Source organism: Ornithorhynchus anatinus, chromosome 9 (genome assembly GCF_004115215.2).
Source record: "Ornithorhynchus anatinus isolate Pmale09 chromosome 9, mOrnAna1.pri.v4, whole genome shotgun sequence".
In the NCBI taxonomy this organism is placed as follows: domain Eukaryota; kingdom Metazoa; phylum Chordata; class Mammalia; order Monotremata; family Ornithorhynchidae; genus Ornithorhynchus; species Ornithorhynchus anatinus.
This window is the reverse complement of record NC_041736.1, coordinates 23,756,984-23,781,035: the sequence shown is the minus strand read 5'-3', so window position 1 is coordinate 23,781,035 and position 24,052 is coordinate 23,756,984. Positions and strand designations below refer to the sequence as shown.

General features: G+C 46.6%; 1 protein-coding gene across 2 annotated transcripts in view; it reads left to right on the top strand.

Moving 5' to 3' along the window:
• Positions 1-267: 267 nt before the first annotated feature.
• FAM171B (family with sequence similarity 171 member B) overlaps positions 268-24,052 on the top strand; it is a 36,880-nt gene continuing 13,095 nt past the window's right edge. For both annotated transcript variants that reach the window (XM_029071888.2, XM_029071887.2), the window contains exons 1-6: positions 268-529; positions 10,786-11,019; positions 12,560-12,652; positions 16,045-16,203; positions 19,220-19,390; positions 23,183-23,299. In XM_029071888.2, coding sequence (XP_028927721.1) covers positions 301-529; positions 10,786-11,019; positions 12,560-12,652; positions 16,045-16,203; positions 19,220-19,390; positions 23,183-23,299 — 1,003 coding nt within the window. In that variant the 5' untranslated portion in view covers positions 268-300. The remainder of the gene's footprint in view (positions 530-10,785; positions 11,020-12,559; positions 12,653-16,044; positions 16,204-19,219; positions 19,391-23,182; positions 23,300-24,052) is intronic.

Sequence of the window (24,052 nt, the reverse complement as noted above, 5' to 3'; positions counted from 1 at the left end):
CGCCCATCATCATCCGCCCATCATCCGCCCACCCACCCGCCGGACCCTTTAACCCTGGAGTTCCCGGAGGGAAGGGGCGGGAGCCACACGCGCCAACCTCCTTCCCCATCCCTCCTCCTCCTCCTCCTCCTCCTGTCTCGCCGCCCCCTCCTCCTGTCCTCCGGCCCCGGCGTCACGTGCGGGGCGGGGCGGAGCGGAGTGTGCGGGGCAGGGCGGTGGGTGCGGGGCGGGGGGCGGGGGGGGGGGGTCCCCCCGGCGCAGTATGCGCGGGCGGCGGGGCCGGGGCTCAGGCAGAGCGCTATGCGGAGGGCGGGGCTCTTCCCGCTCGTCCTGCTGCTCGGCCTCCCGCTCGGCCTCCCGGGGCAGGAGCGGGAGGGAGAGCGAGAGCGGGACCGGCCCAGCCGCTCCGACCTCAGTCTCCTCCTCCTCCGGCGGCAACAACAACAACAACAACGGGAGCAGCAGCGTGGGCGGGCGGAGGAGCAGCCCGGAGGCCTCCCGGAGGAGGCGGCGGCGGCGGCTCCCCCAGGTGCGAACCCGGCCTTCCCGCGGGGGGATGGGGGGAGGAGGGACGGGGCCCGGGGGCCTCCTCCATCCATCCATCCATCCATCCATCCATCCATCCATCCATCCATCCATCCATCCATCCATCCATCCATCCGTCCATCCGTCCATCCACCTATCCATCCGTCCACCCACCTATCCATCCATCCACCTATCCATCCATCCACCTATCCATCCCTCCATCCCTCCATCCCTCCATCCCTTCCTATTTATTGAGCGCCTAGTACCGGAACAACGTACAGCCTGTAGCCAACCACACTGGCTTGGATCCGCCCCAGCCCTTAGTACTGCACCTGTACGTGCAAGCGCTGAGGACAGTGCTCCGCACGCAGCGAGCGCTCAATACGTACGATTGAATGAATGCGTGAGTGAATGAAGAAATACCAACGTGCCCGTATCTGCAATTCATTGGTTCGTATTGATGTCTGTCTCCCCAGCCCTCTGTAAGGTAAGCTCCTCATGGCCGGTGAATGTGTCTCTTTACTGTTGCAGCGTAATGATAATGACGATATTTACGGCATCTGTTAAGCACTTACTATGTGCCAGGCACTACGCTAAGTGCTGGGGAGGATACAAGGGCATCAGGCTGTCCCACGTGGGGCTCGCGGTCTTCGTCCCCGTTTTGCAGATGAGGGAACTGAGGTACAGAGAAGTGAAATGACTTGGGGCGAGTCACCCAGCTGGCGAGCGGCAGAGCCGGGATTTGAACCCGTGACCTCCGACTCCCCAGCCCGTGCTCTTTCCGCCGGGCCACGCGGCTTCTCTGATACTAAGCGGATCGAGTTAGACGCAGTCCCTGTCCCGCGCGTCTGTAATTTATTTATCGTGTCCGTACGCTGTTGTACTGTGATAACAGGGTTAAAAATCCTGGCCTCCGTTAAGCGCTTACTATGTGCCGGACACTGTACCAAGCGCTTAGTTCAGAGCACTGCACGCAGCAAGCCCTCAGTAAATCCGATTGAATGAATTTCTTTGTCCCCAGGTCCCTCATCTGTAAAACGGGGAGCGGGACTGTGAGCCCCGCGTGGGACGGGGACCGTGTCCGACCCGATTTGCTCGGATCCACCCCGGCGCTTAGTGCGGTGCCTGGCACGTAGGCAGCACTTAACAGATACCGTTATCATTATCATCTGAGCCCCGAAGTCGTCATAATTATCCTCGTCAGTGGTGTGTATTGAGTGCCTACCTTGTGCAGACCGCTGTGCTGAGCACCAGGGTAGAGTCATCATAGTCATTATCGTCATCATCGTGTGTATTGAACACTTACCTTGTGCAGAGCACATGGTTGGCAGACACGTTCGCGCACCACAACAAAGTAAGCAGTGTGGTCTAGTGGATAGAGCACTGCGGGTCGGGAGGATCTGGGTTCTAACCCCGGCTCTGCCGTTCGTCTGCTGCGTGATCTTGGGGGAGTCACTTTACTTCTCTGGGCCTCGGTTACCTCGTCTGTAAAACGGGGATTAAGACTTGTGAGCCCAGTTTGGGACAGGGACTGTCTCTAACTCTGTATCTACCCCAGCGCTTAGTACGGTGCCCGGCACATAGGAAGCGCTTAACAAGTACCATCATTATTCCTATCGCTGTCAATGATCTTACAGTCTAGATGGGGAAACAGCCATTAATATGAATGTTTAATATGTAATTTATCGCTATGGACATAAATACTCTGGGGTTGAGGGTTGGGTGGTTGTCTGACGCCCAAAGGTCACGGAGCCCAGTGCACCGCTGACGCAGAGGGTGAGCGGACCGGGGGAAAGAAGACTTAGTCGGGGAAGATCTCTTGGGGGAGATATGACGTTGGAAGGCTTCGAGGGAGAGGAGGAGGGAGTTTCGGGCTAGGACGTGGGAAGGGGGTCGGCGATGAGAGAGAAGAGATCGGGGCCCAGTGGGCAAGCTGACGCTGGAGGAGCAGAGTGTGCTGGCTGGGCTGGAGTAAGAGATCGGTGAGGTGAGGTAAGAAGGGGCAAGCTCATTGAGCGATTCAAAGCCAACGGGAAGGAGTTTCTGTTGGACGCGGAGGGGGGCGGGCAACCCCTGAAGGTGCTTTAGATGCGGGGAGACGTGCAGCCGAGCGAAGTAGGGGCCAGAGTGGGAGAGACGGGAGGCAGGGAGGTCAGCGAGGAGACAGATGCAGTCGATGAGGCGGGCTAAGATAAGTGCTTGGATCAGTGTAGTTTGGATAGAGAGGAAATGATGGATTTTAGCGATGCCATGGAGGTGAAACGGAGGGGATTTGGTGACAGATTGAACCCAGAGTGAGTAGGGTTTGTACTGACACAATCCAGCGCTTAGTACAGTGCCTGACATTTCATTCATTCATTCAACCTTATTTATTGAGCGCCTACTGTTTGCAAAGCACTGTATTCAGCGCTCGGGAGGATACAATAAAACAACAAACAGATACATTCCTGCCAACAAGGAGCTCACCGTCTAAGGTACATAGTAAGTGCTTAACAAAGACCACAATTTTGATTATTATCATTATTCGTAGGGTCTGCATGCCTCAACAACACTCCACCATCCTGCAAAATCCCTTTCCCACTCCCTCCATCAGCCACAGGCTTCACTGATCTACTCCCAGCTGAAAAACCGGGATTTTTCCAGGCTGTGGAAAAATCGCTGCTCTGGCTATCTCTTCACCCTGCACTTCAGAGTGAGCACTGAATCCATGCTGAGACATCTATCCATCCATCCTCCAGGAACTGGTCCTCTAGGTCTCTTTACGTCTGGGCCTCGGGTGTGGAGGTGAGACTGTGAGCTCCTTTTGGGCAGGGAATGTGTCTGTTGTTCTGCTGTACTCTCCCAAGTGCTTAGTAGAGTGCTTTGCACACAGTAAGCGCTCAATGATTACCATTAAATGAATGGAGTGGTTCAGTGGAGCCACATCTAGTGTCAGAAGGGTGAGAGCGTGGCCCACTGCCCCTTTATATCAAGCGATCGATCGTATTTACTGAGTGTTTACTCTGTGCAGGGCATGTACTAAACCCTTGGGGGAGTACAGTACAACAGAATTGGTAGACCTGTCCCTGCCCACAGTGAGCTTGCAGTCTAGAGGGGGAGACAGTCATTAATGTAAATAAAATTATGGCTACGTGCATAAGTATTATGGAGCTGAAGGAGGCGTGAATAAAGAGTACAAATCCAAAGCAGAGGGGAGTGGGAGAAGAGGAAATGAGGGCTCTTAGAGGAGCTGTGTATTTATTAGGGCTTTGAAAATTGGGAGACTGATTTCCCGTCAGGGGGAGAAGTTCCAGGCAAGAGGCAGGACGTGAGCAAGAGGTTGGCGGCAAGAGTATCGTACTCTCCCAAGAGCTTAGTACTGCGCTCTGCACACAGTAAGCGCTCAATAAATACGAGTGAGTGAATAGACGAGATTAAATTACAGTGAGTAGACTGACATTGGAGGAGTGAAGTGTACGGGCTGGGTTGTGGTGGGAAGTCAGAGAGGTGAGGTTGGAGGGGGCAAGGTGATTGAGAGCTTTCAAGGTGATGATAAGGAATTTATGTTTGATGTTGAGACGGATGGACAACCACTGGAGGTTCTTGAGGAGTCGGGACACCCAGACTGAATGTTTCTGTGGAAAAATGGCCTGGAAGCAGAATGAAGTATGGGTTGAAGTGGGGAAAGATGGGAGACAGGGAGATCAGCAAGGAGGCTGATGCAGTAATAAAGGCAAGATAGGATAGATGCTTGGTTTGACGTCAAAGCAGCTGGAATGGAGAGGAAAGGGCAGGTTTTAGCGATGTCGTTAAGGTTGAACTGACAGGATTTGGTGATGGGTTGATTATGTGTGTGGAATGAGAGAGATGAGTCCAGGACAACGCCAAGGTTATGACCGGCAGAGCGGTGGTGGCGTCTACAGTGATGGGAAAGTGGGAGGACGAGGGTTCATTCACATCCTCATCCTTGCTTTTAAGACCCCTAGAGAGGACTTTTTAAGTCTTCATCTGACAAGGGAGTATGGCATTTCCCAAGGGTCTGGAGCAAGTGACTCCGATATTCATTTCCCGTAGTACTTTAGCTCTGAAATGATAATAGCTTTCGGCCATAATGGAAGTGAGTCGAATTCACGTTAGAGGCCTGGTGAACTCAGACTCTGAAACGACTCAGGATGCCTACCTGAATCACTTAAATTTACTAGACTCATCTCACAAGGGATCTCCTCTGTTTTGTTCATCCGATTCTAAGTTGCTATTTTTACCTATATGTAGGTACCACTCAAGTGTCGTTATTGATACTTGCTTCTTCTTAAGTACGCCGTTGAATTATTTAACAGCAAATTTGGAAAAATGCTTACTCGGAGCATTCTTATTTACACTACGGTAGCAACTTTTTTTTTACCTGCCTCCTTGAATCTGTCTGCTTCTTGAGGCAAGAGCTGTTTGAAAGTTTATGACTATGTCTACTTTCTGCCAGACCAAATGTACCTGTTGAAAAAGGACTATGGGTGAGTGAAAAATATAGTTTTCTGCATTTGTGTGTCTCTCTGTGTCTGTCTGCGAGATGGCACACTGATCGAACTTCAATTCTGATGGAAATAGAAAGTGCCTGCTTCCCTTCCCACCTGCATTTCGGACACTGGTTATCATCCATCTTTTATGACACTCAAGTGTGCAAGCTCCCGCATTACCCTGAAGCCAGATATCTAGTTGGCATTAAATCTGTAAAACTGTTGCTTAAGGAGGTTGTACTTATTGCCTTTGAATGACAACAACAAAATGAGAATTTGATTTGCAAAGTAAATTTTTTAATATAATTAAAGTGTGGGTAGCCCAGGAAACCATTTATAAAAGAAACAAGAGAATATCATCTTTTTTCCAACTGTTACTATAACAAGAGGTGTCAAGAAGGAAGGAAAAAAAAGCTAGTGTGACTTGACGGATTTAAGAAATAGCAACGGGGGGAGAGGCAATGTGGCAAAACTGAGTGAATTATGACTGTCCTTGATCTGTGGAATAAGGGGGTGACTGATTATTCTGCTGCCAGTGATGATATGATGACGTGATGATGATTTACTGCATATTGACAGTAAGTCTCTCTGTCCAAATGAGGAGTGCTAGAGTAAGGTTGGTAAAGAGCAAATTAAATATGGAGGAGAAATATTAGATGGGAATAATAACATTTTGAGAACTTGACTCCTTCAAAATTTTCTTGAAACAAATTTTGTTGAAGAAAACTAAGTGAGAAGCCCAGAGCTTGTTCACCAAACAGAATAATAATAATAATAATAATAATAATAATGGTATTTGTTAATCGTTTACTATGTGCCAGGCCCTGTGCTGGGGTGGATACAAGCAAATCGGGTTGGACACGCACCCTATCCCACGTGGGGCTCACAGTCCTGACTCCCATTTTACAGATGAGGTAGCTGAGGCCCAGAAAAGTGAAGTGACTTGCCCGACGTCACACAGCAGACAAGCGGCAGAGCCGGGATTAAACCGCCCGACCTTCTGACTCTCAGGTCCGGGGTCTAGTCAGTATGGCTTGCTGCTTCTCCATTGTTTTGCCAGTGCACCATTCCCAGGGGTTTCCAACTTGCTTTCTTCACTCCTACTTCTTCCTATCCCTACTTAGTACAGTGCCTGCCACATACTAAGCGATTAACAACTGCCATCATTAATATTACACTCCTATCTCCTTAGCATTACACCCCTATCTCCTTTTTGGAAGTGAGGGATCGAGTCAGGGCGTGGTTTTGCCCCCATAACAACATTTTCCAGCGGCTTCGTGCTGAGCCGGCACTGTTGACTGACAATGCAGTGTTTGCAAAATATTGAGCACTTCAGGGTAAAGGATCACAGAGTCCTTGTGGCTTCCCCGAAGAAGGCTCAGAAAGGAAGTTCAGAGACTTTTTTTAATGGGAACCAATTAGCAGTAAAGGTTGGGGTCCAGAGAGCAAACTCTGCTTAGAGAAGCAGCGTGGCTCAGTGGAAAGAGCACGGGCTTTGGAGTCAGGGCTCATGAGTTCGAATCCCAGCTCTGCCACTTGTCGGCTGTGTGACTGTGGGCAAGTCACTTAACTTCTCTGTGCCTCAGTTCCCTCATCTGTAAAATGGGGATTAAGACTGTGAGCCCCACGTGGGACAACCTGATTCCCCTATGTCTACCCCAGCGCTTAGAACAGTGCTTGGCGCATAGTAAGCGCTTAACAAATACCAACATTACTATTATTATTATTATTATTAACTCCCAAGTCAACACCCAAGTGAATAAGGAAATTGTTTATTCAGCTGAGGACAGCTAAAAACTGAACCTCTCTTTTTCCCTTCCAAGTCCTATCCTTCACCAAACCTTCCCATTACGACTGGCAATCCGAGGAATATGATCTTAGCATATCCTTGTCTCCTTGTTCTCTTTCAAACTCACTTTCCACCTATTTTTTCCCTTCTCAGTGTTTCCCTCTCCCCTTTACCCAAATGGATACCACCCTGATAATAATAATAATGGTATTTGTTAAGCGCTTACTATATGCCAAGCACTGTTCTATACACTGGGGTAGATACAAGGTTATCAGGTTGTCCCACATGGTGCTCACTGTTTTAATCCCTATATTCCAGATGAGGTAACTGAGGCACAAAGAAGTTAAGTGACTTGCCCAAAGTCACACAACTGACACATGGAGGAATCGGGATTAGAACCCAAGACCTCTGACTCCCAAGCCGGGGTTCTTTCCACTAAGCCACGCTGCTTCCCACTGATCCAGATGTTCATCAAATTCCCAAAGAAGTACTCTGCTCTTCCAAAATCACATCTCCTCCAGGATGCCTTCCCTGATTAATCTCTCACCTCCCCATTACTGTCACGCCAGCACTTTCTCATCACTTAAGCATGTGGACAGTCACTCTCAATACTCATTTCCATACCTTTTTACTCTACTGCTTCCACTAAATGTAATTTATTTCAGGGCTTGTCACCCTCGCTATAGTGTAAACTCCATGAGGCCAGAGACCGCACCTATTATCTCTCTTGTAATGCTCTCTCCCAAACAATGCAGTGCTCTGCAGCGAGTAAGTGCTCAGTAAATAGCTTTGATGGATTGCAACAGCCTCTCCCCTCTCCATTCTATACTTCACTCCGCTGCTCAGATCATCTCCAATATGTATTTCACTCTGCTGCTCATATCTTTGTAAACTGTCATATATATATGTGTATATATATATATATATGTATGTATATATATATGTGTATATATATATATGTATGTGTATATATATATATATACACATACATATATATATATACACATATATATATGAATACAAAATGAGCTTATATAACTCACTCTTCATTTCTCCCAACTCCTCCAAAATCCTTCATTGATCTTCTCTGCATCAAATAGAAACTCCTGATCATCAGTTTTATGATAGTCAATTAGCTCTCTCCCTAATACTTAGCCATCTTCTTCTCCCACTGTCTCCTAGTATGCATTGTTAATAATTATGGTACTTGTAAAGCACTTACTGTGTGCCAAGCGCTGTAATAGGAATGATGGTATTTGTTAAGCACTTACTATGTGCAAGCACTGTTCTGAGCACTGACTACTAAGCACCGGGTAGATGCAAGGCACTCAGGTCGAACCCAGTTGCTCAGGGGACTCACAGTCTGAGTAAGAGGGATAACAGATTTGAAATTCCCCATTTTACAGATGAGGAAACCGGAGGAATTGCCCCAGGTCACTCGGCAGGCAAGTGGCGTGGGCAGGGTTAGAATTCAGGTCCTCTGACACCGGGGTGGTCTTTCAGCACCTGTGTCCCTCCTCATCAGAGGAGGATTTAAGAGGAGGAGGAAGGGACACAGTGCCTGGCGAAGTGCACACCAATGCTTTGACTCTGTGTGACTCACCCAAAGTCACACAACAGATACGTGGCGGGGTCGGGATTCAAACCCAGGTCCTTCTGACTCCCAGGCCTGTGCTCTATATTCTACGTCCGGCTCCCCCCATTCGAGTGTAAGCTTGTTTCTCGTGAAGGGATTGTGTCTCGTGAATCTGTTGTACAGATCTCGGCACGGTGAACTGAGCACAGGGATACTGGATAAACCCCTTTACCGTGTCTACCCCGACTACAAGACCCCTCGGAAGAGCGATTGGATCCTTGCTACTGTGTGAATCCTGTAGTCAAAGGGATACGTGGCTCGTTCAGTCTGTCATGAAATCCTGTCGGTTCTACATTTAGGAGCATGGGTGAGAGTAGGAGTATCCTTAGAGGCAGTGTTAGGTTTAAGCTAGGGTAAGAGTTTTGATTAACGTCACGGTTAGGCTTTGAGAGAAAGTTACGGTTAAAGAGAACGGGGTTATGGTTAGTCTTAGGCTTAGGGACAGGGGCAGATTTTGAGTTTCTGTTGGAAATTAGGGTTAGGTTACCTACATGACGTCTCTAGAATCTGCACTTTCCACACAAACTGCTAGCACAAGAATTTATATCCAGTATAAACTGGACATCGACCTCCTAACTGACCTCCCGGCTTCCTGTCTCTCCCCTCTCCAATCCATAGCTACCTTATTCTCCCATCCAGATCATTTTTCTGAAAAAAATAGTCAGTCCCTATCTGCTCAATCCTCAAGAGCTTCCTGCAGTCGACCACCCACTCCCGCATCAAGCAGAAACACCTTACCGTCGGCTTCAAAGCGCTCAAGCAGCTCACCCCCTTCCTACCTTACCTCCTTGATCTACTCCATCGCAGCCCGCACACTTCACTCCTCTAATGCTCACCTTCTCACTGTACCTCCACCTCATCTATCCCACTGCCGATCCCTTGCCCGCATCCTCTCTCTGGCCAGAAACTCCCTCCCCCTTTATAAGCAACAGCCCGTCACCACTCTCCCCCCCCCTTAATAATAATAATAATAATAATGGCGTTTGTTAAGTGCTTACTATGTACCAGGCACTGTATTAAGCACTGGGGTGGATACAAGCAAATAAGGTTGGTCACAGAGCCTGTCCCACGTGGGGCTCACAGTCTCAATCCACATTTTGCAGATGAAGGAACTGAGGCCCAGAGAAGTGAAGCGACTCGTCCGAGGTCACACGACAGACGTCATGAGCCGGGATTAGAACCCATGACCTTCTGACTCCCAGGTCCATGCTTTATCCACTGTGCCATGCTGCCGCTTTTCACCTTCAAAACCCTCCTAAAATCACATCTCCAGGAGGTCTTCCCTGACCCTCATAGAGAAGCAGCGTGGCTCAATGGAAAGAGCCCGGCCTTGGGAGTCAGAGGTCATGGGTTCTAATCCGAGCTCCACCACTTGTCAGCTGTGTGACTTTGGGCAAGTCACTTCACTTCTCTGGGCCTCAGTTCCCTCATCTGTAAAACGGGGATTAAGAGTGTGAGCCCCACGTAGGACAACCCGATTACCTTGTATCCCCCGCAGCATTTAGAACAGCGATTGGCACATAATAAGCGCTTAACGAATACCATCATCATTTCCACTACCCGCTTTCCCCTCTGCATCATCTTTGCATCTGGCTGGGTACTCTTTAATCATTTTGATCCTTATCCTATCCTCCCAGCACTTATACACATTTCCCTCTACTCTATCCCCTATTTGTAATTTATTTTAATGTGCCTGCCTCTATCGACTGTTGGTGGCTTGTGGGCAGGGATCTAGTCTACTACTTTTTGTTGTATTATACTTTCCTAGGTGTGTAATACAGTGTTCTGCACCTAGTAAGCTCTCAATAAATACTTATACATATGTATATATCTGTCTATTTATTTATGTTGATTAATGCCTTTCTCCCCCTCTAGACTGTGAGCTTGTGTGGGCAGGGAATGTGTCTGTTTGTTGTTATATTGTACTCTCCCAAGTGCTTAGTACAGTGCTTCGCACCCAGTAAACACTCAATAAATACAATGGCATCCAGTAAACACAATAAATACGATGGAATTAATGCATAAATACCTTTGATTGATTCCTGACCATTAAATGTGGAGGAGAGGGTAGGGATGTCAGAGAGAGAGAGGACCGTTACCGCTTGCCTCTGGAAGCCCGGAGACGGGGAGGGTGAAGACCTAGGGGAGTGGCAGATAAGAGAGTGATGAATTGAATAATCAGGACATTCCTGGTTTGGGATACTGAGGAATAAGCATCCGAACATCCCGTGCTGCTTTTGCCTAAGGTTTCTGAGGGCTCTAACTCTCGGGGTGAACACGGAGACTCCCGGAACATCTTTGCCACACAACATGATGGAGACCAAATGATTTGATTGTTCTTTCAGTTCCGGTTTTCACCTTGAAAGTCCAAGTGAATGACGTCATCAGCCGTCAGTCCCTGCGCCAAGCAATGGTGGACGTGTTCGTCAACTACACGAAGACAAATTCTACCAGAACTGGAAACAATGGGGCGGTATCGATAGACATTCCCTACAAATCGGGGCTCAGTTTGACTATCGCGTCCTACAAGGATGGCTACATGTTAACCCCATTCCCTTGGAAGACTGCAAGAATGCCAAGTAAGTACGCTCTGTTGCTTGTTGACAGGTATCATTATTATTGCTATTATTAATACATTGATAAGTATTATTAGTAATAAACCATATTTATTGAGCATTTACTATGTGCAAAGCACTGTACTAAGTGCTTGGAGAGTACAATATAACAATAAACAGACACATTTCCTACCCACAACAAGCTTACAGTCTAGAGTAAGAGTCCTATTGCCTTTTTTCCCCACTCCCTGATTTCTTCTCTTTATTCACCCCCTACCTCAGCCCCACTACACTTATGTACATATCTGTAATTTGTTTCCTCATATTAATGTCTGTGGCCCCCTCTAGATTGTAAGCTTACTGTGGGCAGGGAAAGTGTCTGTTATATTATTATATTGTACTTTCCCAAGCGCTTAGAAGCGCTCAATAAGAATGATTGACTGAGTATCGCTTCACTGACTAGAATTGGATTTATCTCTAGGCTTTGGAAATCAGTATGATTGTTTTTGAATGAACCTATTGGAATGAAATCGGTTGAGAGGTTAGGATCGAGTCTAAATTTAAAATGGGTATGAGTTTTTCTTAAAACAGGTTTTTAATGGTATTTGTAAGCACTTACTATGTGCCAGACACTGTACTCAGTATTGGGGTAGGTACAAGCTACTTTATTCACACAATCAATCCATCAATCGATCGAGGGTATTAAGTACTATGGTACTAATAGTATTAAATATCAAGTACTATTTTGAAAAAGCTATCGAATTCTAAGTGTGGGAGCTATTATATTCTGTTTCTACAAAAAAGCATTTGACACCATGAACCAAGCCTGACATGGGCTCTGGAAATTGCTAAGAGGTTTCAGCTGGGCTGAGAAATTCACCGAGATTCTCGGGCTACCTGGACCACCGTGACGTGATGGTTGGTTGACTTAGAGTTGAAAGAATGCTATTTGATCACATCTCCGTTACTGTCAGAATTAAGCAGGGCTGGATGGTACATCCAATCTCATCCAACCTATCGTACGCTGCAAAGTTTAGGGATGAAAGGGGAAATCTGCAAGTCAGTGTAAAAATATACTTCCAGTCCACTGGGATATTGTTAGCTTAACTGGTTCAGGCGTCACTGGATAAGAGAACTTTTCTTGGGATACGGGATAAGCTCTTGCTCTTTGTATTAAAATATCATAAGAAATGCAGGTGTTGGGTATTTTTTGAGGGGAGGCTACCTTTTATTCTACTAATTGGACTTTCGTTCTTTGCCTTTCTCATTTTCAGTTCTTTCCTTTCATAAAGATTCAAAACTTTTCCTGAGATGTGGGTTAAGTTCTCACTCTTTGGATTAAAATATCATAAGAAATACAGGTGCTGGGTTTTTTTGTGGGGGGTGGGGAGAGAGCTACCTTTTATTCTACTAATCGGACTTTTGTTTTTGGCTGTTCTAAAGTTTCAGTTCTTTCCTTTTAATAAAGTATCACAGTTCACCACTTTCTGAGCCTGGGAACAAACTATATCTGTTGTAACCTTTCACTTTTAATAAACTATTCTAAATGTGTTGCATTTCACAGTATATTCATCAGTGACACTTTCACTGTTTCCTCAAAGCCAAGCAGATATATGGCTATTTGAAGACACTGTTTTAATTACCGGAAGGTCATCTGGTAAGTACCGTTTTTCTAAGTGATTATTACATAATGGAAGACTATTGATTAAAATTGATTTCACCCACCAAGATGGAATGTAGTCCTTCTGAGGATAGGCATATATGCTGGATCTTGTCAACCTTTTATTTATTTTGGAGACATTTGTTCAAACAGTGAGTAGAGCAGGCTCTGCTTCACGCTTATCATGATCTGTGCGGCAAGCTCTTCGAAAATGTTATTTCCTCTATGGTGGTTAATGCTCAAGATGGCTCCAGTGGAATATGTAGAAACCTCAGAATAAAGCCCAGGTTCTGTTAGTGAAATTGGTACCATGCAATTTCATTGTTCTTTTTAAAACACTGTTGTGTATAATAATTGTGGTGTTTGTTAAGTGCTTATTACGTGCCATGCGTTGTACTATGCTCTGAAAAGGATACAAGATAATGAGGTCCCGTTTGGGGCTCACTGTCAAAATAGGAGGGAGAAGAGGTATTGAATCTTCAGGTAAGGGAACTGAAGTACAGAGAAGTCGAGTGACTTGCCCAAAGTCATGCAGCAGGCAGGCCAAGTAGTGGAGCCAGGATTAGAATCCAGGTCCTATGACTCCCAGGCCTGTAATCTTTGCTCTAGGTCATACTGCTTCTCTCTAAATAAACACAGACACACACAGACACATAGACACACAAATACTTGTGTTATTTCCAAAGATATTTCCCAGTTCGCTCTCATTTCCCCTCCAAATGTACCTTGTTTTCCATTTAATTGTTATTTCGGTCCATTAGACTATAGGCTTCTAGAGGGCAGGGATCATATCTACCAACTCCGTTGTAGTCTCTGTAGTACTCTACTACAGTCTCCCAAGCACTTACACAGTGTTCTGCACACAGTAAGTGCTCAGTAAATACCACTGATTGACTGATTCTGAGACCTGAAGCACTCTAATTTCAGTTATTTAGTCCCAAACTACAAACTACAGAAGCAGAATATGAATCTCAACTGGTGATGGGGTGGGGAGAATCAAAGAAATTGTCTGTCCATTGTATTTTTTGAGTGCTTGTCGTGTGCAGAGCACTGTACTAAGGTCTTGGGCAAGTACAATACCACAAACAATAGACACATTCCCTGCCCGCAGCAAGCTTACACTCTAGAAGGAGGGGGAGACACACTTCAATTGGAATAAATAAATAAATTACAGATGTGTACATAAGTCCTGTGGGGCTGGGAGGAGGGTTGAATGAAGGGAGAAAGGGTGACATAGAAGGGAGTGGGAGAAAAGGAGGGCTTAATCAGGGAAGGCCTCTTGGAAGAGATCTGCCTTCGATAAGGCTTTGAAGCGGGGGAGAGTAATTCTCTGTCACATATGAGGAGTGGGGATAGAGAGTCATCACTACCCTCTTCCTTCACATGTTTTCCATGTGACTATCTAAGGCTACTCCACAACTGGTATTCTCAGGCGGATGAAATCTGTCACTAGCCTTCCTGACGTTGCCTCCTGGTACTCTGGAGGTACATCCTTGTCCGGGACTAATTGTCCACCTCAGGGCAACAAGCACTCCCCTGGATGGCCTCATTCCCTACTGTTACTTGATAAGAAAGTTTGACCAGAAAAAAATTCAATTTGTCAGAAAGCTACATGTGTGATAGTGCTTGTGGGGGAAATGCAGCTTTGCAATTCACGGAGAAATGTTAGAGACTGTAGAGAAGGTGACATTTAAAGAGTTTATAATCTAGAGCAAGGTTGATTTGATTAACCCTGTGAAATGTCTCCTTTCACCTCAGATAAAGGGGGCTTTAAGAGGGGAACAAAAAGCAGTGTGGCCTAGTGGAAAGAGCATAGGCCTGTGAGTGAGAGGACCTTCATTCATTCATCCAGTAGTATTTATTGAGCGCTTACTATGTGCAGAGCACTGTACTAAGTGCTTGGAATATACAGTTCGGCAATGGATAGAGACAATCCCTGACCAGTGACGGGCTCACAGTCTAATCCGGGGAGACAGACGGACAAAAACAAGACAACGTAATCACGATAAATTGAATCAAGGGGATGTACACCTCATTAACGAAATAAATAGGGTAAGAAAAATATATAAAAATGAGCACAGTGCTGAGGGGAGGGGAAGGGAGAGGGGGAGGAGCAGAGGGAAAAGGGGCTTTGCTGAGGGGAGGTGAAGGGGGGAAGAGGGAAGGAGCAGAGGGCAGAAGGGGAGCCGAGAGGTAGCAGAGGGAAAAGGGGAAGCTCAGTCTGGGAAGGGCTCTTGGAGGAGGTGAGCTCTCAGTAGGGCTTTGAAGAGGGGAAGAGAGTTAGTTTGGCGGAGGTGAGGAGGGAGGGCGTTCCAGAACAGCGGGAGGACATGGGCCAGGGGTCACGGCGAGATAGGAGTGAACGGGGGACGGTGAGGAGGTGAGCAGCAGAGGAGCAGAGGGTGCGGGGTGGGCAGTAGAAAGAGAGAAAGGAGGTGAGGTAGGAGGGGGCAAGGTGATGGAGAGCCTTGAAGCCCAGAGTGAGAAGTTTTTGTTTCGTGCAGAGGTTGATGGGCAACCGCTGGAGGTTTATAAGGAGGGGAGTGACATGCCCAGAGCGTTTCTGCAGGAAGATGGTCCGGGCAGCGGAATTAGGAATAGACTGGAGTGGGGAGAGACAGGAGGAAGGGAGATCAGAGAGAAGGCTGACACAATAATCCAGCCAGGATATTATGAGAGCTTGTACCAATATGATAGCTGTTTGGATGGAGAGGAAAGGGCGGATCTTGACGACATTGTAATGGTGAGACCGGCAGGCCTTGGTGACGGATTGGATGTGTGGGGTGAATGAGATAGCTGAGTCAAGGATGACACCGAGGTTGCGGGCTTGAGAGATGGGAAGGTTGGTCGTACCATCCACAGTGACGGGGAAGTCAGGAAGAGGACAGGGCTTGGGAGGGAAGTTAAGGAGCTCAGTTTTGGACATGTTTTAGGACCTGGTTTCTAATATCTGCTCTGCCATTTCCTGGTTGTGTAACCTCGGGCAAGTCGCTTAACTTTTTTGGGCCTCAGTTTCCTCATCTGTAAAGTGGAGATTCAATTTCTGTTCTCCCTTCTACTTAGACTGTGAGCCCCAGGGAGGACAGGGACTGTGTCCGACCTGATTATTTTATCTCTACCCTAGTCCTTAGTGCACTGTTTGACATATAGTTAAGTGCTTAACAAATGCCTATTATCATTATTTTATTACTATTATCATTGTTATTATTATTGGGAAGCCTGGCTTTCAGAAAACAAGAAGGCAGAAGTGGTGGCATGTCTGGAATATTGTTTGACTCAAAATAAAATGTTCTTGGGTGTGGATGCCAAGCAAAGAAAGCATCAGTTTGTCCTCTACAGGAATTGATTTCTCTCTCACTCCCTCTTTTTTCTGTTGGTTTTTTTTTCAGATGCCAAAATTCAGCCAAAGGTTCAGTTTCCAAAGGTCTTAATTAACCTTCCCAACAATCACCTCCTCATCAACGTCACTGGCTATCTTACCGTTCTACAGCAGTTTTTGAAAAGAGACAATTTCCTTTATGTGACAGGCATTCTTCTTAATAAATCAGGTATCTGCTAATCTCTGAAGTCACAGAATGAATGCCAGCTCTTGAAGTTTTCCCTAATAACATTTACATCCTTTCAGGCATTGGCAAGTTTTGTCACTTTGGAACAATTTTTGTGTCACCAATTTGTTTCGTCTTCTTTGGTCTGCAGGTCCCGAGATGTGATCCTCTGCCATAAAGTCTGATTGAGTTTCCTTAGGAATTCCTTGAACTCATTTTATATTCAAGTGATTTTTCCATTTATCTTTATTTTTTGTTACTGCCTTCAGAACTATACTTTCCAGGGATTAGTTCAGAACACTGATTTCCAAGAGGCCAACAGATACCAAGTCACTGACTTTACTGCTCAATCAATCCATCAGTGGTATTTATAATAATAATGTTGGTATTTATTAAGCGCTTACTATATGCAGAGCACTGTTCTAAGTGCTGGAGTAGATACAGGGTAATCAGGTTGTCCCACATGAGGCTCACAGTTAATCCCCATTTTACAGATAAGGTAACTGAGGCACAGAGAAGTTAAGTGACTTGCCCACAGTCACACAGCTAAGTGGCAGAGGCGGGATTCGAACCCATGACCTCTGACTTCCAAGCCCTGGCTCTTTCCACTGAGCCATGCTGCTTCTCTAGTGCTTGGCACACAATAAGCACTTAACAAATACCATCTTTATTATTATTATTATTATTGAGCACTTACTGTGTGTGGAGTGCTGAACTAAGCACTTGGGAAAATGCAATACAGCAAAGTTGATAGACAAGTTCAGTCAAAGCTAAATGGTAATTTTGTGCAATTTAGGTATTAAGAATGTTCTATAATGGGACAGACTGGATTGCAATACTCTCTTCCACCCATAGATGTTATTTTTTCTCTCAAAAACAACCAGAAGCATCAGCATGATAATAATAATTGTGGTATTTTAAAGTGCTTACTATGTGCCAAGCACTGTCCTAAGCACTGGGATAGAAACAAGGTTATTAAGTTGGACACAGTCCCCGTCCCACCTGGGGCTCACAGTCTTCATCTCCATTTTACAGATGAGGTAACTGAGGTACAGAGAAGTTAAGTGGCTTGCCCAAGGCCATACAACAGACATGTGGTGGAGTCGGGATTAGAACTCAGGTCCTCTGACTTCCAGACCCATGCTCTTTCCTCTAAACTCTGCTGCCCCTCAGAGTTCAGTATCAGAGTTCAGCTGTTCGATCCATCAATCAGTGGTATTTATTGAGGCACTTACTGTGTGTAGAGCACTGTAATAAGCCCTTGACAGAGTATAGTATAACAGCGGTGGTAGACACATTTCCTGCCCATAATGCCCATTATCTCTACAATAATAATAATAAAGATGGCATTTGTTATGCCCTTACTACGTGCCAAGCACTGTTCTAAGTTCCGGAATAGATACAAAGCTATCACGTGTCCCACGTGGGGCTCACCGTCTTAATCCCCATTTTACAGATGAGGGAACTGAGGGCCAGAGAGGTAAAGTGACTTGCCCAAAGTCACACAGCAGGCAAGTGATGGAGGCGGGATTAGAACCCATGGCCTTTTGACTCCCAGGCCCGTGCTCTATCCACTACGCCACACTGCTTTTCTAGACTGGAAACCCGTTGTGGACAGGGAATGTGACTGTTTATTGCTGTATTGTAGTCTCCCAAGCGCTTAGTACAGTGCTCTGCACACAGTAAGCGCTCAATAAGTGCGTTTGAATGAACAAACTTCATTGTTATTGGCTCCACATTCTTCTCATCTCTGCAATGGGGCCCTCTAAGTTCCCATTAGACTGTGAGCCCGTTGTTGAGTAGGGATTGTCTCTATCTGTTCCAAGTGCTTAGTACAGTGCTCTGCACCCAGGAAGAGCTCAATAGATACGACTGAATGACTTTCCCAACGGCCCCGAGGATCTACTCTGAGCCTTGCCGGCGTCCAACCTGATCCGTCCCAACATTCCCCTTGAGTCCTGGTGCCGGCTGGGACAGTCCAGCTTACTCCATCCTTCCATAGCGATGGGTCTTTAGACAGGTACAGATCTTTCAACTAGCTCAATGTGGACAGGGAATGTGTCTGTTAAACTGTACTCTCCCAACTGCTTAGTACAGTGCTCCGCCCATGGTAAGCGCTCAGTAAGTATGACTGACTGAGACCGGGGTGCGATTGGCATGACGGTTGAGTCGTAGACTTCTAAATTTGTCTGGCAAGTCTTTCAACCTTAATGCAAGGGGTTGAGTTACTCTCCTATGTGGAGCCCCTCTCTTCCCCGCTCACCTCCCCTCTGCAGTGAAGGATGAGGTGAAAGATGACCATCTGTACTGAAATTTTCAAGCATTTGGGAATTCATTAAACTCTGGCTTATACAAATTCTCAATTGTTTCGTCTGAAACTGAGGCCCAAAGAAGTTATAAGTGACTTTCTCCTTGCTTCTCACCACACCCCAGCTAAGCGATCTCACTCCCACCATTCCCACCCACTGTACTTTCCCGGGCATTTAGCGCAGTGGTCATTAAATATCATCGGTTTATTGATTGATCTGACTAGCCCTAAAGCTTTCAGCAGGCAGCTGGGGAGAATTGAAGGTGGGATGTCAGTGGAGGAAACACCCTGAAAAGCAAAGACCTTACTCAAAATGTAAATGATTTTTCTGCTTTTCTTCAAGGAGGTAGGTGAAAGCATCAGAACCGTAGAGAAAACCTCTCTAGAAGCAGTGTGGCTTAGTGGAAAGAGCACGGGCTTTGGAGTCAGAGGACTCAGGTTCTAATCCCAGCTCCTCCACCCTTCGGCTGTGTGACCCTGGGCAGGCCACTTAACTTCTCCGTGCCTCAGTTACCTCATCTGTAAAATGGAGATGAAGACTGTGAGCCCCCCGTGGTACGACCTGATTGCCTTGTACCTAGAACAGTGCTTGGCACATAGTAGAGGCTCAACAAATACCGTAGTTATTATAATCTGTGAGCATTTCACAATGCTGACTATCCCCGTCCACTTCCGTAGGTGGCACAGCGAAGTATTTATTCTCTCTTTTAGGGTTTAAAAGCATCGAGTTGAACCCAGTTGCTGCGATATGTGTGAATATATTTTCCGGCGGAAGAGAATTAGAAGTGTCGGGTTCCATTCAAGTTACCCTTCCCCTCTTACCCACCAATTCAATACAGCCGGGGGACTTTATACCCGCCTGGACATTTGACTTGAAAACCGGTAGGTATGTTCAGCGAATAAGTGTCTACAGTGCTGCCGTAGTGTGACTGGATTGTTCTCTGAGTTTTCTTTGTCACAGAATTAGGTATAGCCTAAACGAGTTGAATGAATCAATAGGTTTTCATTACTCAGCCTAAGAGCCAACTCCCTCGAGGCTCCATTCATTTATTCATTCATTCAATCATATTTATTGAGCCCTCACTGTGTGCAGAGCACTGTACTAAGCGTTTGGGAGAGGAAAGTCCAACAACACACTGACACATTCCCGGCCCATAACGAGCTCACAGTCTAGAGGGGAAGCTCATAGTCTAAAGATCTAGACTGTCAACTCGTCCTCTCGATAGCAGATACATTGAGGGCAGGGAATGTGTCGGTCATGTTGTTATATCGTACTCTCCCGAACACTTAGTACAGTGCTCTGCACACAGTAAGCACTCAAGAAATATGATTGACTGACTGACTGCCAGGTGGAGGGTTTTTGGTTGTTTGTACTTTTTTATGGTATTTGTTAAGTGCTTACTAGGTGCCAGGCACTATATTAAACTCTGGGACGGTAGGGGAAGCAGCGTGGCTCAGTGGAAAGAGCCTGGGCTTCGGAGTCAGAGGTCATGAGTTCGACTCCCGGCTCTGCCCCTTGTCAGCTGTGTGACTGTGTGCGAGTCACTTCACTTCTCTGTGCCTCAGTTACCTCATTATGTAAAACGGGGTTAACTGTGAGCCTCACATGGGACAACCTGATTACCCTGTGTCTACCCCAGCACATAGAACAGTCACTGTACATAGTAAGCGCTGAACAAATACCAACATTATTATTATTATTATTATTACAAGCTAATCAGCTTGGATCCAGTCCATATTCTTCATGGGGCTCACAATCTTATTCTCTTCTGAAGAGAATAAGGAGAAGCAGCTTGGCACAGCCTGGGAATCAGAAGGTCATGGGTTCTAATCCTGGCTCTACCACAAGTCTGCTGTAAGACTGTGGATAGCATGGCTTAGTGCGAAGCGGTAAGGGAAGGGCACGGGCTTGGGAGTCAGATGACCTGGGTTCTAATCCCAGTTCCACCACTTGTCTGCTGTGTGACCTTAGGCAAGTCACTTAACTTCTCTATGCCTCAGTTCAATCATCTGTAAAATGGGGATTAAGCCTGTGAGCCCCACGTGGGACTGTGTCCAACCTGATTACCTTGGATTTGCCCCAGTGCTTTGAACAGTGCTTGGAACGTAATAAGTGCTTAACAAATACCGTTATTATGATGATGTCACTTTATTTCCCTGTGCCTCAGTTACCTCATCTGTAAAATGGAGATTGAAATCGTGAACCCCACATGGGACAGGGACCGCATCCAACCCGATTTGCTTGTATCAAATGTCCCAGGCACCATAGTAAGCACTAGGGTGGATACAAGCACATTGGGTCGGACCGGTCCGACACGGGGCTCACAGTCTTAATCCTCATCCGTAAGATGAGGTAACTGAGGCACGGAGACATTAAGTGGTTTGCCGGGGGTCACGCAGCGGACAAGTGGTGGAGCCGGGATTAGAACCCGCTCAATAAATACGATCGAATGAATGAATGAATGAACCCAGATCCTCTGCAGTCCCAGCCCCGTGTTCTGTCCTCCAGGCCACATGACACGATCCACCCTCGGCTGGATCTGGAGCCGTCCGGCCTGGCTGGCGATAATTCCAACCTGGGAGGCAGCTTGGAGACTGTGCAGGCCTGTTCATTTATTCATTGAATCACATTTATTGAGCTCTTACTGTGTGCAGAGAACTGTACTAAGCGTTCCGGAGAGTACAATAGAACAATAAATGGACACGTTCCCTCCCCACAATGAGCTCACAGTCTAGAGAGAGAGACAGACATTAATATAAATAAATAATAGCTATATACATAAGTGCCATGGCACTGGGAGGGGGGATCAATGAAGAAAGCCAGTCAGGGTGACGCAGAAGAGAGAGGGAGAAGAGGAGGGATCAGTCGGGGAAGGCTCCTTGGAGAAGTGCCTTCAGTAGGCTTTGAAGGGGGGGAGAATCATTGTCCGTTGGAGGGAGGCCATTCCAGGCCAGAGGCAGGACGTGGGCGGGAGGTCGGCTGTAAGATAGATGAGATGGAGGTACAGAGTGAAGGTTACCATTAGGGTGGTGGTTTGTCCAGTTGCCACCGTGGCTCTGGAACTTTGATGCCTCACCCGGGGAGATTAGTCCAGTCTGCCCTGGACAGACGCAGGCTGAGGCGGGGGGGATGATTGGCTTTTCCTTGCAAGGCTCTGGGTCAGAGTGGAACCTGGGCGGAAGGAGAAGGAGTGGTTCCGGTGGGACGGGAGACTGAACAACAGGGAAAGTGAGAGTACATCAGCCCCCCTATTTCTCATCCCTTCTGTCTCTCCATTTCTCCTTCTGCTGCTTCATCCTCTTCCCTCTCCTTATTCTTCCCCATTGTCTCCACTGCCTCTTCCAGCATCCTCCACTTTCTCCTTTCCCTAACCTCCACTGTCCCCTCCCTTAATAATAATAATGATAATTATGGTATTTGTTAAAACCTTACTATGTGCCAAGCACTGCTCTGAGTACTAGGGTAGATACAAGGTGATCAGGTTGTCCCAGATGGAGCTCACAGTCTACATCCCCATTTTACAGATGAGGTGACTGAGGCACCGAGAAGTTAAGTGGCTTGCCCCAGGTCACACAGTGGACAAGTGGTGGAGCCGGGATTAGAACCCACGTCCTCTGACTCTTCCACTAAGCCACGCTGCTTGTCCAGCCATGCCGCTTCCCCAGGCTCTGCCCCCTCCAACCTTCCTCTGTCTCCAACCTCCCACTATTTCATTTCCCTCTTTGTCCTCCCTCTAAGCCTTACCCCAGGTTTCCTCTCATCTTCCTGAGATTTAGTGAGAATTTCTGACTTCCCAAGAAATCCATCAAGGAGATCTAGCACTCATCACATCACTGTATCATATCAAAGGCTAATATTAATTATGAAATAGTTTAGAGGAAATAAGTCAGGAGACAGTAATGCTTTACAGGGAAGGGACAGTAAGAAATCTTGAGGTTAAAAACTGGAGATTGAATATAATTCACACTTTAGCGGTCCTATTGTTGAGTTATTACGCATGATATGTAGAAAATAGTTGTCATCTTACTTTAACATTTTGGTTAATCATTTTTAAGTAGTTCAGTTAGACAGCACGGATCTAGAAAACAATGAATTTGCCTGAAGGAGATGTATACGTCACCTCGTGTTTAACAAAGCAGAGATCGAGAACAATAATGATACTATTAATAATAATGATGATGGTATTTGTTAAGTGCTTACTATGTGTGAAGCACTATTCTAAGCGGTGGGGTATATACAAGTTAATCAGGCTGGAAATGGTCCCGGTCCCATACGGGGCTCTTAGTCTCAATCCCCATTTTACCACTGAGGTAGCTGAGGCCCAGAGAAGTGAACTGACTTATCCAAGGCCACACAGCAGAGTGGAGGCGCCGGGATTAGAACCCATGACCCTATGACTCCCAGGCCCGTGCTCCATCCATTAGGATGAGAACAATAAATTTAGGATCCGTCAGATCTAGCAGAAGATGCCAACCCTAACCCCCATCCCGGAATCATCCCGGCCCCGGCTCGCTGGCTTCTCTGGTTTACAGGGACCGGTGGATTTATGCCCCTGCCATAAAGGCTGGGCTACCCACTTGCTGGACTCATACGTTCAAAACTAAAACTCCGTTTCCTCACGTCAGGCCCGTATCTAAGATGAACTGCAGCGCACTGTTTCTTCCCTCTTTCAGGTGCTTGGGTGAACTGTGGATTGGGACTAGTTAAAGAGCTTGATGACCATCTGGTGTGGACATATGAGGCCCCACATTTAGGCTATTGGATTGCAGCCCCGCTACCTGGATCCAGAGGTACTGGAAAAAATGATATGGAGCGGTGTGAGTCGGGGGAACGTTGCGGCGATAAGTCGGGTTTCATCAATCGATCCATCATATTTATGGTGCACTTACTGTGTGCAGAGAGCACTGTTCTTAGAACTTGGGAGAGTACAATATAACAGAGTCGGTAGACATACTTTCCGTATCTTCGACCACAGGATCTTACCCTGAAAACTATTAATGTTTTCTTAGTTTTCTTAGTGTTTTCTTGGAAGAAGCAGCATGGCGTAATGCATAGAGCACAGGCCTGGGACTCACAAAGTAATAGGTTCTAATCCCAGCTCTGCCACTTGTCTGATGTGTGACCTTGGGCCAGTCACTTCACTTCCTCTGGGCCTCAGTTCCCTCATCTGTGAAATGGGGATTGAGATTGTGAGCCCCACGTGGGACACGGACTATGTCCAACCTAATTTGCTTGTATCCAACCCAGCTCTTAGTAAAGTGCCTAGCACTTAATAAGCACTTAACAAATACTCTCATCGTTATTATTATTGTTGTTTTTATTATTATTATTATCATTAGTTGCAGGGATTCCCCATGAATTAGGTCTGCTCTGTAGAGATCATATCTGTGTTTCTTCTACGTGAAACTGGAACTTCTGTCTCTTTGCACTAAATGCAGTCAGTGGAAGTATCTTCTACCCAGGTGGTTTTCTGAAGATAGTGCCCTCAAATAACTGGAGAAAAGAGAGAGGAATTGCCTTCCGGAAAGCGACAATGTACATCA